At 37.8% G+C, this 14682-nt stretch overlaps 1 protein-coding gene across 1 annotated transcript in view; it reads right to left on the bottom strand.

Annotated features, from left to right (window-relative positions):
- The window catches only part of ELP2 (elongator acetyltransferase complex subunit 2), a 37406-nt gene that overhangs the window by 8006 nt on the left and 14718 nt on the right, over positions 1-14682 (bottom strand). The window contains exons 7-14 of the mRNA XM_009643510.2: positions 14552-14647; positions 12683-12783; positions 10544-10675; positions 9909-10058; positions 6497-6685; positions 4324-4393; positions 1419-1514; positions 1229-1286 (exon numbers count right to left, since the gene is read on the bottom strand). Coding sequence (XP_009641805.1) covers positions 1229-1286; positions 1419-1514; positions 4324-4393; positions 6497-6685; positions 9909-10058; positions 10544-10675; positions 12683-12783; positions 14552-14647 — 892 coding nt within the window. The remainder of the gene's footprint in view (positions 1-1228; positions 1287-1418; positions 1515-4323; positions 4394-6496; positions 6686-9908; positions 10059-10543; positions 10676-12682; positions 12784-14551; positions 14648-14682) is intronic.

Below are 14682 nucleotides of genomic sequence, written 5' to 3'. Positions count from 1 at the left end.
AAGGTAAAGATGAGCTCCCACAAAACCTCCCACTCCGTCAAATGAAAACAACCTGCAAACTGTTTTCCCAAAGCTTTTTATTTCCCACCTCCCAGCTGAAGTCACAAAACTGGTAATGTACAAAGGTAGCTGTAACCACCAGCAAAAGCTCAACATTCTTCTTGCTCTTTCAGCAGATTCAGGTAAATAAACCCTTAAGAGCTTGAGATGATTCATCTCTTTGTGCTATACTTTGAAGATTGATAATAGAACTTTGAAGATAGTGAAAGTGTAGCCTGATGTTACCAGGATCTTTAGGGAACAAGTAAGGTGACAACCTTCATTTGCAAGTCGTTGTGAATCTCAGAAAAGAAGGAACAAAACACAGCTGAGGAATTATAAACCCTGCAACCTCAAAACAGTTATTGTCACGACCACGAAACTCTGCTTTCCACAACCCACTCTGTCACCATTCGATACCCAAACTGGGTTTGTAACCATCTTACTGAACATTCAACGCTTTGCTCGACCACTAGACACATCCTATTTTGGCTGCTACTTCCACCTATTGCACTTTACACCTCTGTTAGGCTTTAGGGGGAAGGTCCTCCTCTGATCCCTCAGCCTTTACTTCCATACCAGAAAGACAAATTTGATCTGCAAGTCTGTGCCACAAAGCAGAAAGAAGCAGAAAATGCCTTACGCAGTGAGACCTTCAGTATAGGGAAGGTTTTAAGCAGATGTGCTGAGCAGACAGACAGAACAAAGGCTGCAGCATGGAAAGACAGGCCCATTACATTCCAGAGCGCAGACGAGACCATGAAAACATGCCACAGCTTCTTATAGCAGACCAGAAACCTTACTATTCTCTTGGAACGAAGAGTTAAAAAAAACAGGGATCAGTGCTCTTAATAGACCTTCAAAATACAAACATCCAAAGGGACAATGAAAATCTGATCATTACAAATTCAAAAGAATAGCCTTGTGCTAAAAAACATACATATTTCACTGGTACAGAAGCAACTAGTGAAATAAAACTTTGTGACACATCAGTCTTAACTGCCATTTTCTGCATTGTTTCCTTATTTTTATATACATATCATTTTTTTTATTTTACAAGCAATACACTGCACACGAAGTCAAATCAGGTAGTAAAATAGGAAGAGTTACAAAACCAGACTACATTAATATGTTGCAATAGCTTTCTGGAAATTTTGTAATTAAATAAGAAAGAAAAATAAAAACTTACAACTTCTGAATTTCAGGCCACAATGTATTCTGCAGCAAGTGATCCTCTGGGGGAGGTTCTAAAAGACATTTATTTGTACAACATAATTAAATTTGGTACTAAATAATCTAAAAATCAGCTAAACAATACTTCAAGTTTACATCCAATGAACCTCATTCTCTATTTCCTACAATAGAAATGAATCTCATACCTGTTAGGATCAAGGGTTGAAAATAAATCTCGGGATACTGATTCGAAATGGTATTAAATGTTTCTTCATCCTCAGCTGGTTGAACAGCCATATCTCCTATTCAAAGTAAGGATTTCATTAGCTAGAGAGAACACACTTGACAGGAGGAAAAGTACAAGCACTTACTATACAGGTAAAAAACACCTACTGTTTTTAAAAGATAAGTAATTGAAATTAGGTTTCTCTGCTTTCAGAGTTACAATAATACGAATATTAGAATCTAGTTATTTGCATGCACATGAGAATGAAGAGGATAAGAGAAAAAAAAAAAAATCTAAACTTTGGACTAATTTTATTCCAAGACTGACCCCTCTCCATCAGCACAGTCTCTTTTAGAGATTCTAAAGAGACTTTGATTTACCTGAAAGAAGTAGTCACCAGGAGTTGAACCTGTGCTTCCCCAACATTAAACCTTTCCTTCTGTATTTGAAAATGCTTAAGGCAAAAATCTCAGTTACAAGTGATGAATTCCTAATTTAATGTAGACTCCTACATGAAAAGCCATACTTACAGAAGTGTATCTACAATTTGCAAACCTCAGCAAAACTGCTGAGGGCTCAGTCCTCAGCTTCAGGCAAAAGTACCAGAAGCAACTGAAATTACTCAGTTAATTTTAAGTTAAAATTCAACTCTGTCCTTCACTTTGAAGGTATTATTTAAGAAAAAGGCACAGAGTTGGGGAACAGTTGGTCCCAGACAGTATCTAACCTTTTGCCAAATGTACATTTCAAATACAGCAGTTTAAAAAAGCAGGTACAGAAAAAGCAGAACAGAACGACTATGTTCTCATTCACTCTGTCTTCTCTCCCCTTGAAAATGAAATCAGCAACATTTATCTAATTTGAGACCAACCACTATCTGATGATCGCTCACCATAAAGATTCCTCTGCACAGTAAGCAAGAAGAGAGGTGGGGGTTTAACCGAAGCCATCAGCGCTGACAGCGTTGGGTGGGCAATGGTGGACAACGCAGGAAAATTTGATAGCTTTTCTACTCATAGTGCTGCTTCTGGGTGTGCCGCATTAAATCAATGGAAATTAGTTATTCTCTGTGTGACGATACTCTAAGAGAAGGAAGTTTTGTTCCCTCTCTCAGCAGAAAGACTCATGAGAAAGCAGAAGAAAGAGGTTTTGCCAAAAATATATTTTACTATTTACTTCAAGTACAACAAAACTACCTTCCTCTCACAGAAGATTTAGGAAAATTTAGCTGTATTGCCATTGGAGACCCTGGAGACAAAGCTTATTAAAATGCTTTCTTTTTTAATTCACACCTTCTGATGAAGCTTTCAGCAGAGAAAAAACAGGTCTGACCTTATCTGTAGACTCCAGTGTAAGTGAGTTTTTACCACAGACTTTATCAAACACCAGATTACCAGTCACATTCCCAGTCTCAAAACGCTACTCAGTTATTTTTATCATTCTAGACAGATGTTTGTCCCTCCTTCCTTGTTCCGCCACAATGCAATCCCCATCACCTCTCCAAGAAATTAATCTGGTACCTCACCAGCCTTTACTGATAGAACACTAGTTACTGTTGACTAACTAATTCTTCCTTCCCAAATACTTTCACAAAGCATCATTTACCTGGAGAAGGTTTATGGCTATTTTCACAGGAACAGAAAATGTGACTGATCCCCCATCATTACTTCTATAAACCTCTACAAGGGTGCTAATATTTGAGGAGAGTGTGAAAAGGACTCCGGAATATAGCTTCGGAGGTCAAGGTATTTTACAGAGAAACCACAAGTAGCAACAGGCAGTTCTGCTTTAACAGAAGCTAGTTTTCACAATACACTATCCAATACTGATTTTTTTTTTGCTGAAGTCATCAGTCATCTTTGGGAGGAGAGGGGGAGGCAAGGGTAGTAAGCATGGAGAAAACAGAGGAACAACAGCAGGTGAGGGAATTCAAATAACATCCTGCCCTGGCTACTCCCAGACGCATCACCAGAGAGCAATGAGCCTGTCCTGGTTTGGGCTGGGATAGAGTTCATTTTCTTCATAGTAGCTGGCACAGTGCTGTGGTTTGGATTTAGGATGAGAAGAATGTTGATAACTCACTGATGGTTTAGTTGTCACTGAGCGGTGCTTACACCAGTCAAGGACTTTTTCAGCTTTCCATGCTCTGCCAGGTACACAAGAAGCTGGGAGGGGGCACAGCCAGGACTGATGACCCCAACTGGCCAAAGGGGTATTCTGTACCACATGACATCATGCTCAGTGTATAAACTGGGGGGAGTTCGCTGAGGGACTGCGATTGCTGCTCAGGGACAGGCTGGGCTTTGGTCAGCAGGTGGTGAGCAACTGCATTGTGCATGACTTGTTTTGTATATTCTGTATAATATTATTATTATTATTGTTATTATTATTTTCCTCTGCTCTTTTATTAAACTGTCTTTTTCTCAACCCACAGGTTTTACTCCTCAGTGAGCGAGTGACTGTGGTGTTCAGCTGCCTGCTGGGTTAAACCACAACAGAAGCCCAGCATTCGCATGAAACTCATCAAGATCAGTCAATAGGAGAGGTTCTCAGGAGCACCTCACAGACTGAGTGGGGTTACTTCCTACAGGGGTGTGGGACACAGCATTTTGGGTTTGCACAAGACATTAGGGGATGTTTAGGGGAGAAACCAATGGTGGAGAAAGGGAGGAAAGATTCTCACTAGTGCTTTTTTAATTTTTAAGCACCATATGTAGGTGTTACCAGGGAAATACACACTTTACATAATTTTACTTCTAGATTGTAAGCTTGACTGCAAGTTTATAATGACAGCCCTAAACAAAAAGAGATGTACACTAAAATGACCATTTCAAAAAAAGGTTTCCACATGAAGCACTGTCACCATTAATTCTCATTAGCCGTACCTTCAAAAACAGCTTTATTTGATAATCCCAAAGCTGGCACAGTTGCACCTTCTGGAAGATCAGATGACTGCTGAATTTAAAAAAAAAAAAAAAAAAAAAAAAAAAAGAAAAAAAAGGTTACACACAGATTGTCACATAGGTTCAGATTTCAAAGGCCACAGTTTAAGGAAACCCTGTGATAAAAAGAGACTTTTCTAGAGAAGTGAGGGGAAGCGCTTTAAAAAACTCCCAACTCATGCAGAACATACCCTGGACAAAATGAAGACCAGTACTCTGCCAGAAAAAAAAGCTTTTCTAAGGCCTCAGCTCAAGGGTTTTGCTGTAAAGCAAGCATCTTCATCCCTGATTACAGGTTTTCTTCCACAATCTTATTTATTCTAGTATATACATGAAAATTAACTGAGAACACTGCAGTTTTTAACACAATAGGACTGGGAATTAGGCTGTTCTGAGGCGAAATAATAAAGCAGCATTTTGGAAAAGGGGACAGAGGGTGAGTGCCTGCGCCCACAACCTCAAACACAACCCAGTACATAGTGCAGAGATGTGGCTGGATTACGTAGCTGTTCAGAGCAGCACAGAGGAAAGGCAAATCGTCAGACTGAAAATACTTCCACAAAGGTAAGGGGGAAAAAGCCAAAATTTAGAAAGGGGCCCTTTGTGCAGAGATGGAAAAAGATTAGACTGAATAGCTGTAAAAGCCCTTCCTTGCAGTGTCTGAAAAGTTCAAAGAAGACTGTTTTACAAAGTTGGATTAATAATTTAGGTGACAGCTTAAAATACTATGTTATTTATTTCAATGTTTATAATTTGATGAGAAAATGTATGAGACATACACCAGTCTAAGGCCTCTAAAACAAAAATGGTTCTTCATTACAACCCAAAGTATAATATAATCCCATGGATTTGAACTGAATATAATCCTATTCAACCCTTTCTGAATATAAAGCTGCCTTTTTTAGTTTTAAGTGCTTTTTTTGGGAAGGTGCTTGAGCTAAATTAAGAAAAAACTTGCCCACTAATGAAAAAAAAGCATTCACAGAAAACAACTTCAATAAAGCTATTTAAGAGTAGCTGCATCATTAGAGCTCACAAAACCTTCCTCTTTAAACAAAGCCCATGTGAAACACTTGTGATATTGTGAATCAAAAAATAGCACTCAGAGGAAGAGCTGATAAGGGAAGTCTACATAAAAGTAAAATAATGACATCTGCCAGCATTATAAAAGCACAATGTTATTTGTACAATGCCATTAACGCAATTGCTTACAAAGTCTTACAGAATTAAAGCACTAAACAGCTACTTATGTAACTTCTTGCTATCAAAAATGAATAGATTTCCTTCCCAGATGTTTCAATTGTTAAATGAAATGGAAAGGCTAATCCATCTCTGAGAAGCTGCACAGAAAACACCACTTTTGAGCCAGAAATACGAAGAGCACGCAAGGCACTGTACAGAGGCAGCTATCCTGAATGAGGTCAGCTCTACAAAATGCAGAGAAAAACAGAATTAATCTTAAAGAAAAGAGGGAGCAAAGACAGGATGGCAACTCTGCAGTCTTATCTTTCCACGGAATAGGAAAGTATACTTATTGACAACTAAGAACTGGATTGTAAAGACCTCAAGAAAACTTGCCAATGCCAAGAAGAAATAAAGCATGAGCAAGTACATATTTATAAATATTTATATGTAACAATTAACAACAGTGCTGAAAGCTTTATGCTATTTCCAACCATACAATTAAAAAAAAGACCAAAACAACACATAACCACACAACAATAATTACATCTAGATGAGACTACTACACCCTTAAATTAAGGAGAAGAACATTCCCAGGCTTTATTCTTTGTTCTCAAATCACTAAGTGTGTACAGTAGTCTACTTGGTCTGACTCACTTAAAATTTACCCATACTCTCTGCAATCTTCAGACACTAGGTCTTGCTTAGTTTCAAATACAACCTGTTTTATAAGACACTACTGTGAAAATACATATGAAACAACACAGATGGAAGCAAGTAGAAGGGAAATGAAAAACAAGGTTAAGCTTTCAGAACTATAAAAAAAACCCAAAACATTTCAAGGAGTTTGGTGCAATTTGACATTTTCTAAAGCATTAAGTCTATTTACATGAAAGTGGGCTGTCTTCATTTAGCATGGCTTTAGCACACTTACGTGGGAGCACAGCTTCTCCATTGGAATACCAGTGATGTTACTGAAATTTTCTATAAAATTCTTGGGAGCACGAAAAACTCGAAGCACTTTTTCATCTGCTCCCGACACAAACTGAAACCGGCCGATCATTGCCAGACAACGCATGTCGTACCCATGTACTTGAGGCCTTGCAATTTCATGCCAGGTTACCTAAACAAACAGACACACAGTTAAAACACAATTCTTAACCAGAGAAGCCACAAGATTTTGAGTTCCAAAAAAGTACTAATACTTTATTGCTGATGTTATAAACATAAAGGAAAGCTAACAGCAACCTTCCACTGATATTCATAAACCTGATGGAGGCTCACAAATCCTACTTTTCCACCAAACAATTCCTGTAATAAGTAAACTGTGTCCCTGCACAGATATGTTTAAGGCACCAGTTTACCTTTGTTACTAAGGGCACACCACATTTACTGTGACTTTTTTATGCTGGACAGTCAGGAATAGGACATAATTTACTTAAGCAAAAGGAGGATTGTATGCTACTTACTCCTTTTAAAACTGTAGCTCCGAAAGACATAAGAAAGGTAGCAATAATTACCTTGCTTCCTTCATCTGTCTTTCACAAAGCACAGCAGCACTGTTGTCAACAGGCTACAGGTTCCTACTTCCTCCCTTTCTTTAAATACTCAATTTTAGTGAGACCACTTAATTGAAGCTTTGCAAAAAACTGAAAAAAACAAAATAGCTTCTTGTAGGAAAAACATCTGGAAAATCCAGATGATTTTAGAAGTGTTTTCATTTGGAGTATTGATTTTTTTTCTTGTTTCCTGAAATATTCATATCCACACTTCCAGTATTAATCCAAGAAAACCAGAATTAACAGCTGACCAGAAATTAGATAGACAAGTTAGTTTCATAGCCATACTAAGCAAAGAATATTAGCAAAAAAGAGATATTATTTAAATTGCTTTCCTAATAATACAGTTTGTTCTACACATGAAAAAAAGGATTCTTCAAAAAAATCCCTGTCTTCAAATACACTTTCACAAAAGATTTTTAGTAAGAGTCATTTGCTACTGCTCCTATGTGATAATTCAGTTGGAAAAATAGTGTGAGCTTTTGTGTTAACAGCTAGCAGAATAAGAATTAATTTAATCAACTGGAATTATTTTAGACTACTTCAATATTACAATGCCTGAAAAATTGCAGCCAGGACAGAATTTACATTGTACTAGATATCATACAAACATAAGGAAAGGCATTCTGTAAACTGCATATATCACACTAAAAATTCAATTGAGTTTTAGATGTCGAAGCTTCTGACAGAACCTGAATGGGGTATTCGAGAGATCCTACAAAATCTCACATTTTCACATGAGCTTGATTACTTTCCAATGAGAAAAAAAGCATTAATTCTTAAAAAACAAAACAAAAAACCAAACAAGCAAACAGTGCAATAAACCCTTCTTACCCTTTACTAGGTGCATCTTTACCTACTTTAGAACACAGCACGTAACAGGAATGAAAAAAACAAAAAACCAAACCCCAAACCAGAAAAAGATAGGGCTGCATAAGTCACGCAATAAGCTTCTTCCAGAAAAATCAGGGTGCAAATTTGCATGGCAAATTGAAGCTGATTGTTACCCCTCATTTCTGACATTTGAACCCAGTATATCAGAATTGAGATTTTAAGAAGGGATAATTATTTGCATTTAACACTTAGTTCTCTTTTTATAGAGAAAAACGTGAATATTGAGCTGTAATACTAACTTTTCATAGATATCTGAACCATCCATTGTGTCTTGTTAAGATAAACTTCAGATGTCACCTGTTGTAATTTTTCAGATGCTAAACTCAGCATGATTGAGAAAGTAAGGCATTTTAAAAGCCTATGTTATCTAAGTTCATGAGCAGCAGAATTGAACACCTCATTTTCAGGGCTCAGGAATCCCGAACACACCCCTTCAAATCACCCATTTCAACCCACCACCTCACCCCAACAGGACACTATAGCTTTCTCCCACACCCCACGCAGCAACAACTGTTGATGCTACTTGGATTTACACCTGGTTGAACTAGCCAGGTGGCTGCTCAGTGTCAGAACAGGAAGGGGAAGTACAATAATTCAGTTCACACCAAACTGAGATATGAAGACTGCAATCACTCTGCTAAACCAATTAATTCAGAAGTTTCAGGGACAGCAGGAACAGCTGTACAGGTAAGTCAAACAAAGCTCAGCTCTTTCAGAAAATACGATAAAAATTTAGCAAGCCGCATACATAATGAAGAGTGGTACTTCAGTAGGTCACAGAAAATGTGATCTTGACAACTCTTTTGACTGCTGCCAACTTACATCATGTGCTAGTCCTGGACCCTGCTTCCACATGTCAAATCCAACATACTATCTTTTCCACACAGCTGTTGCACCCTCCAGATTAGAGATTAGGGGAAAAGGCAGGGAAAGGAAACTGGAGATGCCCTTCCTACAACGCAAGGCAAAGCTTAGCACTTGAGCTGGGAATTGCCACCACTTCTATGTGTCCTGGAAGAAGGAAATCATGGAATTGATGCCAAATTCACTCTCCCAAAAACATCAGACATCTTGTTCTGGTCTACACTACAGAAGCTTTGATAGACAGTTGCAATAGCCACTCTCTGCCTCCCTCAACTAACAGCACAGCTTGCACAGGGCCTTAAATGACTTCAGTCTGTCTAGTTTCTGCCAGTTTCCTGAATGGAACATTAGTACTGTTCTGCCAGAAAAAGCTGTATTTGTAGATGAGGAAAACACATGAGCAACTAGAAACAGGAACTCCTGCATTCCTAGATAGGGTTTCCCGCACACAAATTTAGACTTATTTTGGAACATACAAAGTTATTCAGGAATAATTCTTCCTGAATCGTTGCTTGCACAGGTACCAACTGCACTCATGCAGTTCAGATAATCATTCCAGTAAAACAGAGTCATAAACAAAATAGTGTAAAAAAATAGTGAAAACTTTGCTTAGATTAAGCTTGTGTAAATAAACACAGCCAAAGTTGAGTTTCTTTATGACTACCTGCAGCAATGCTTAGCCAAGTATTAAACAAGGGCAATAGATGGTTATTACAATCAGCCATGTATTCCTCCTTCTGAATTACTGCAGAGCCTGGTTTTTAAGACCCTGGGAGAATACTAACAGAAGGTAACCGGGAGGCAAACTCAGGATTAAACAGCAGTCATGCTAAGTGATTGCTAAAACTATGCCACTAGTATTTTTAAAGTGAAAACACCACATACTGAATGACCAAACCAAGCATTTACACATGCATTTTTGAACAGATGATAGCTTGGGGAAATTTGAGTTACACTCAGGTGACTTGTTCCAAACTCAGGACAGACAAGCCCTCTTTACCAAGCTCACAAAATCTTTGAAGATCATACCTCTGTCTCCTGTTTTCTTTTCCATGGAGCGAAGAGTCTAGTCGTTTGATCAGAACCGACACTGATGATAAATTCTCCTTCTGGATCCCACTTTACATCCTCTACACTGTTAAAATGTCCTGAAATCACAACTTCTGGAGTCCATTCTTTCTATTACAAAAAAGCCACCAAAAAAGCAAGGAGTTTTCAATTGACTGATTGGCATATTCAAACCAAAATAAAAGCATCAACGTCCTTATTAAGCAAAAAAAGACATCTGAAAACAGCAAATTATTAGAACTCAGAGTGGCTAAAGAGACACAAATACTGAGTAATTGCTCCAATTTAAAAGAAACTTGTGCTATTGATTCAGCTGCCACTTCTGAACAAAGCACAACCACAAAGGAGTTCAGTCTATTCCACTGACTTTATGGTTCCCACAGGGAAGCTACAGGTTTTAGAGTCTGGGACACTGCAATCTCCCTTCTTGGCGGGATTGAGACTCCTACAGAATAGTATATTCAGAGAAGGATTATTTCAATCATTAATTTTAAAATTATACTGTTATGCTATTCTATTAACAACAGAATGTTACCTCAAGTGACATATAAATGTAATTCTTTTAAATACTACTACTAATAAAAAAATCAACGTACCTTATTAACTGTAGCCTGTTTCCAAAGGTGTAGTGCTCCATGAAAAGCATGAGCAACGATCATTGAACCATCTGGACTAAACTGGCAGTCAAAAAATCCAAGGGTATTGCCACCCACTTCACCTACCCGCACCTGAATTAATGATCAGAAGTGAAATAACCATGAAAATTGCCTTCCATTCATATAAACTCATCCTAATCTCACGAGATTAAAATTTAACTATAGGCAAGAGTTCACATTACACACAAAAATACATTTAAAAAACATTTCAATTGTAGAGTTAAGTACTAAAATATCATGGGAATTAAAGCTGCATGCCACTTTAGTGGAGCCTCCCTTCATAAACATGTCAGGATAGGATCTTGCTCAATCCCCCAAGGGAAAGAAAACACTACACTAGATGAGACGAGAACTCAACCTTTCTATGTTTCAGTCCAGTCTGTTGTATGCAACATCTTGTCATCTCTTGTAATCTTTTGCCTTGTTACTGCTTTGTTGCACAAAATGGAAAAAATGGTCCAAAGGAACAGTGATTGCCAATTCCTTTTTTTTTTTCCTACTTAATTTCCAAGATTCACTACCATATTTCCACTTTCCTGTTTCTCCATGAATCCCTGCAATTTGCTCCACATGCCTTCCATGGCATATTTTGGCCTCTTTTTTTTTGCTTCCCTTACAACTTTGCATGTATGCATGTGTGCATACACACATGCCTTATAGTTGCTCTAGTGCTCTTCCAAGTTTTTAATTCCATTAAAAGATTATTAAAGTTACATTTTCAAGTTTTAGTCAAGAGATAAGACCACAATTCCTTTCAAGCTGAAGTCTTAACAATTCCACCATTATTATACAGCTGCTTTTAAGTTCACAATTAAATTAATCTGTACCTCATTCTACAAGGCAGTGCGGACTAGTATGTTCATTTTAATAGCACTCAATCAAAAAATACTACTCATATGGAAGTGATTTTGATATGCCATGCTAGAGGCAGAATTCTAGTCTCACCTCTGAGCAGGGGAATGATTTTGTGAAGACTTCTTGTTCATCATATCAAAACGAAAGAGAGAAAATGGCATGTTTCCCTTCTGCCCTTCCTCCCTGCAGGTTTCCAGCTCAGGTTTCTCCCCCTCAATGCAAAAAGGATTGCTGCAGTTAAAATGGCTGATCTGAACTGCAAGCTGCACATTTGAGGTCTAACCAATGCAAACAGAATGTGAAAAGAAAGAATAACAACCTGCAACAAGCTTTACTGCACAACCCATTTTTAGAAGATTGTAAATTTAGCCACAACTACATGTGTTGCAACTAGGGACAACGAATGGCACCTCGATGTGATCACCCTATTATGAACTAATTTCTACTTCAAGTAGAAAGGCACAAGAACTTTTCAATGGAACAGGGGAAAAATTAAATACAGCACTGTGTTCTCTTTTTTTCACCCAAGAGAGGATTAGAACTTTCTTTGTGACAGGAAAGATCATAACCAATGGTTGGCATAACCTAACACAAACAATTTCAGACGAACTATTGCACTTTGGAAAAGCAGGTCAACTGAAGACAAAGACATTAGCAAAGAACTAGATAAATCTGGTTGTACTACTTTGTTTATTTAGGATTATCCATGTTAGAACAGTGTTCTAAATACTACAATGAAATGTGAGTATCCAGCTCAAATGGAAGACAAACCTAATGACACAGCCCATGAAGAAAGTTACTGTGAGTAAAACAAGGCTTATGAATTGCCTGTCAGCTGCTCTGTAGTGACTGCTTGGGTGCGCATTCCCATGAGGATTAACTACAGATAATTCAGGAGGGCTTCTTCCTCTTCTTACACAGTGTGTGCTACTACGAAGCACCTGGCTTGCTATAATATGAACGTCAGTTAAGCACAAACTCCCCTTAGAAACTCCCCCATATGGTAGTAAGAAAACAAACAAGCAATAAAAATCATATTGCATCATATCATTTTTGAAAAATACAGTTTTACTTGCAACACAGCATTGGAATAAGTATTTTTGCAAGAAAATGCTTTTGCCTTTCTCTCCCATCATTTTATATTTTTTGTTCCCTCCAGTACACACACAGTGCTGGAAACGCAACTTGAATACAATACATACTGTGAGAAAGACTGACACTTGCCTGTTCTAGCCAGACTCCAGACTCCTTATCAGGTTCCCAGATGATCACAGTTTTGTCCATTGATGCAGACAATATCCTCATTGGTTGTTGCATGCTGCCATCTACAGTACAAGGAAAACGATTACCCTACAACCTATGAGAATACTTTCTAAAATATTTTGGTCATAGTGAAATCCAAATACACTAAGAAAACTGTTCAGCATCAGAGACGTGCAATGCAGTACTTAAAATGCCAGACTTCACAGACTCTACATTCTTCCCAGGTGTTCATTAGGAGGTATTGTATTTTTCATCCATGATCTCCCAAAGGAAATGTAAAACACATACTTGAGAACAACTATACTCACTGTTTATTCATTCTGAATTGATATTGAAACAAATGTAATTTGGAGGAAAAGCTAGAGCCTCACAGACAGACTGCGCAGCAGTTCTGTTCTATTCCTTAAGTAAGTTTTTACCAAGAGATTCAGAGTTTAAAACAAAATAGTCTCTATGCCAGTATTCAATGTTTTTTTTTTTTTTTTCCAAATAAGGTGTTAGATTCACTACAGACTTCAAAAGACTCTAGCACCCTGTAATACATACAGTAGTAAGGACTGCAGTGAAACGCTCCAGACAACTGCCCAACACAGCTAGAACGGGCAAGAGGGAACTGGTTCACCACCCAGTTGCAAAACCCATAGGAGAACCACTAAGGAACCTTTCTTCAGAATAAAGACATTGGTGGGCATCTCATGAGGTGGTGTCTTACGTCAGCACCAGACCTCCTACCTTCTACATTGAGAATATGTCTCTCAGATCACTCTGCCTCTACTGAAGACAAAAATCTGGTTTGGGGAACCCAAGATTAGGCAAGGCACAGAACGCAAGGAGCTGCATGTATGCAGAAGCATGATGTAAGCAGAAGCGTGATGTAAAGACACCTGGAAAACTTCATGGTCTAACAGGACAGTTTTTCAGATTGCGGTGCAAGACTTACATGCCTATATTGTAACTAAACCTTGCTTTAACAGGCAAAATTTTTTATTGGTGTCTAAAAATAATGTTAAAGGCCAGGTAACTGAGACAATATTTCTAAAGCAAGTCCTGTCTTTCACTACAGGTATTTTGACATTCTAATTGCACTCTACTGCTCACGTGTTATATATACACTGGCAAAGCTGTGCTTTGGACTGATGAAGTCACTGGCCATGAGTAAGTCCAAAACATCTCAGAGAAAAAAGGCACCTTCGCCAATACAAATACACGAGGGCATTCTCATTGTGCAAGCATGTCAAATCTCCTTCCCTTATACACCAGGCACACACACACCAGCAAATAAGTACTGCAAACAAGGCTGTCAGAATTTAAGAATTTAAAGACACAGACAAAAAAATAGGACAAAATGCAAAATTAAACTGTAAATAATGTTTTTTTCCAATAAGAGCCTGCATTAATGCCTTAAAGCTGCATGCTAGAGAAAACTGATTCTCAAGGAATCCCTGATATGTTATATTAATGCACAGAAAACTAATCTTCTGAATGTTGCTATTTGTTCCTTTCTACTCCAAGAAAGAGAACAGACATTTCAAATAGATGTATCAAGGTAAACTATTAGCACTATTAATTCATACTGATTAATAAAAATAATTTGTACTGCATAAACAAATCAATTACAATAAAGCCAGTACAGCTCAGTTATTTTCATTCATTAAAGAAAGTACAAGTAAAAGGCAACATCCATTTACTTATAAAACATTATTTGCAGAATTTAAACATTTCCATAGTCCATGGTGACAAGTGAACACACAAACACAATACAAAGACATGTGACTGTAGACTATGTATACAAAACTTAACATAACTACTAAGCGTTTGGTATCTTTTTACCTTTGGAAAATGAAGGTTGCCAGTGAACTGCATACACCCAGTTTTCATGCCCAGCCAACACCGACTCCAAAGTAATTGCGTATGTTGTATCCGTATCTGCCACAAATCAGAGAAAAGGACATTTCTGTCTA

This window comes from Egretta garzetta, unplaced genomic scaffold, assembly GCF_000687185.1.
Source record: "Egretta garzetta isolate BGI_Z169 unplaced genomic scaffold, ASM68718v1 scaffold88, whole genome shotgun sequence".
Lineage (NCBI taxonomy): Eukaryota > Metazoa > Chordata > Aves > Pelecaniformes > Ardeidae > Egretta > Egretta garzetta.
The sequence above is the reverse complement of the archived record's forward strand: the minus strand, read 5'-3'. Positions and strand labels throughout refer to the sequence as shown.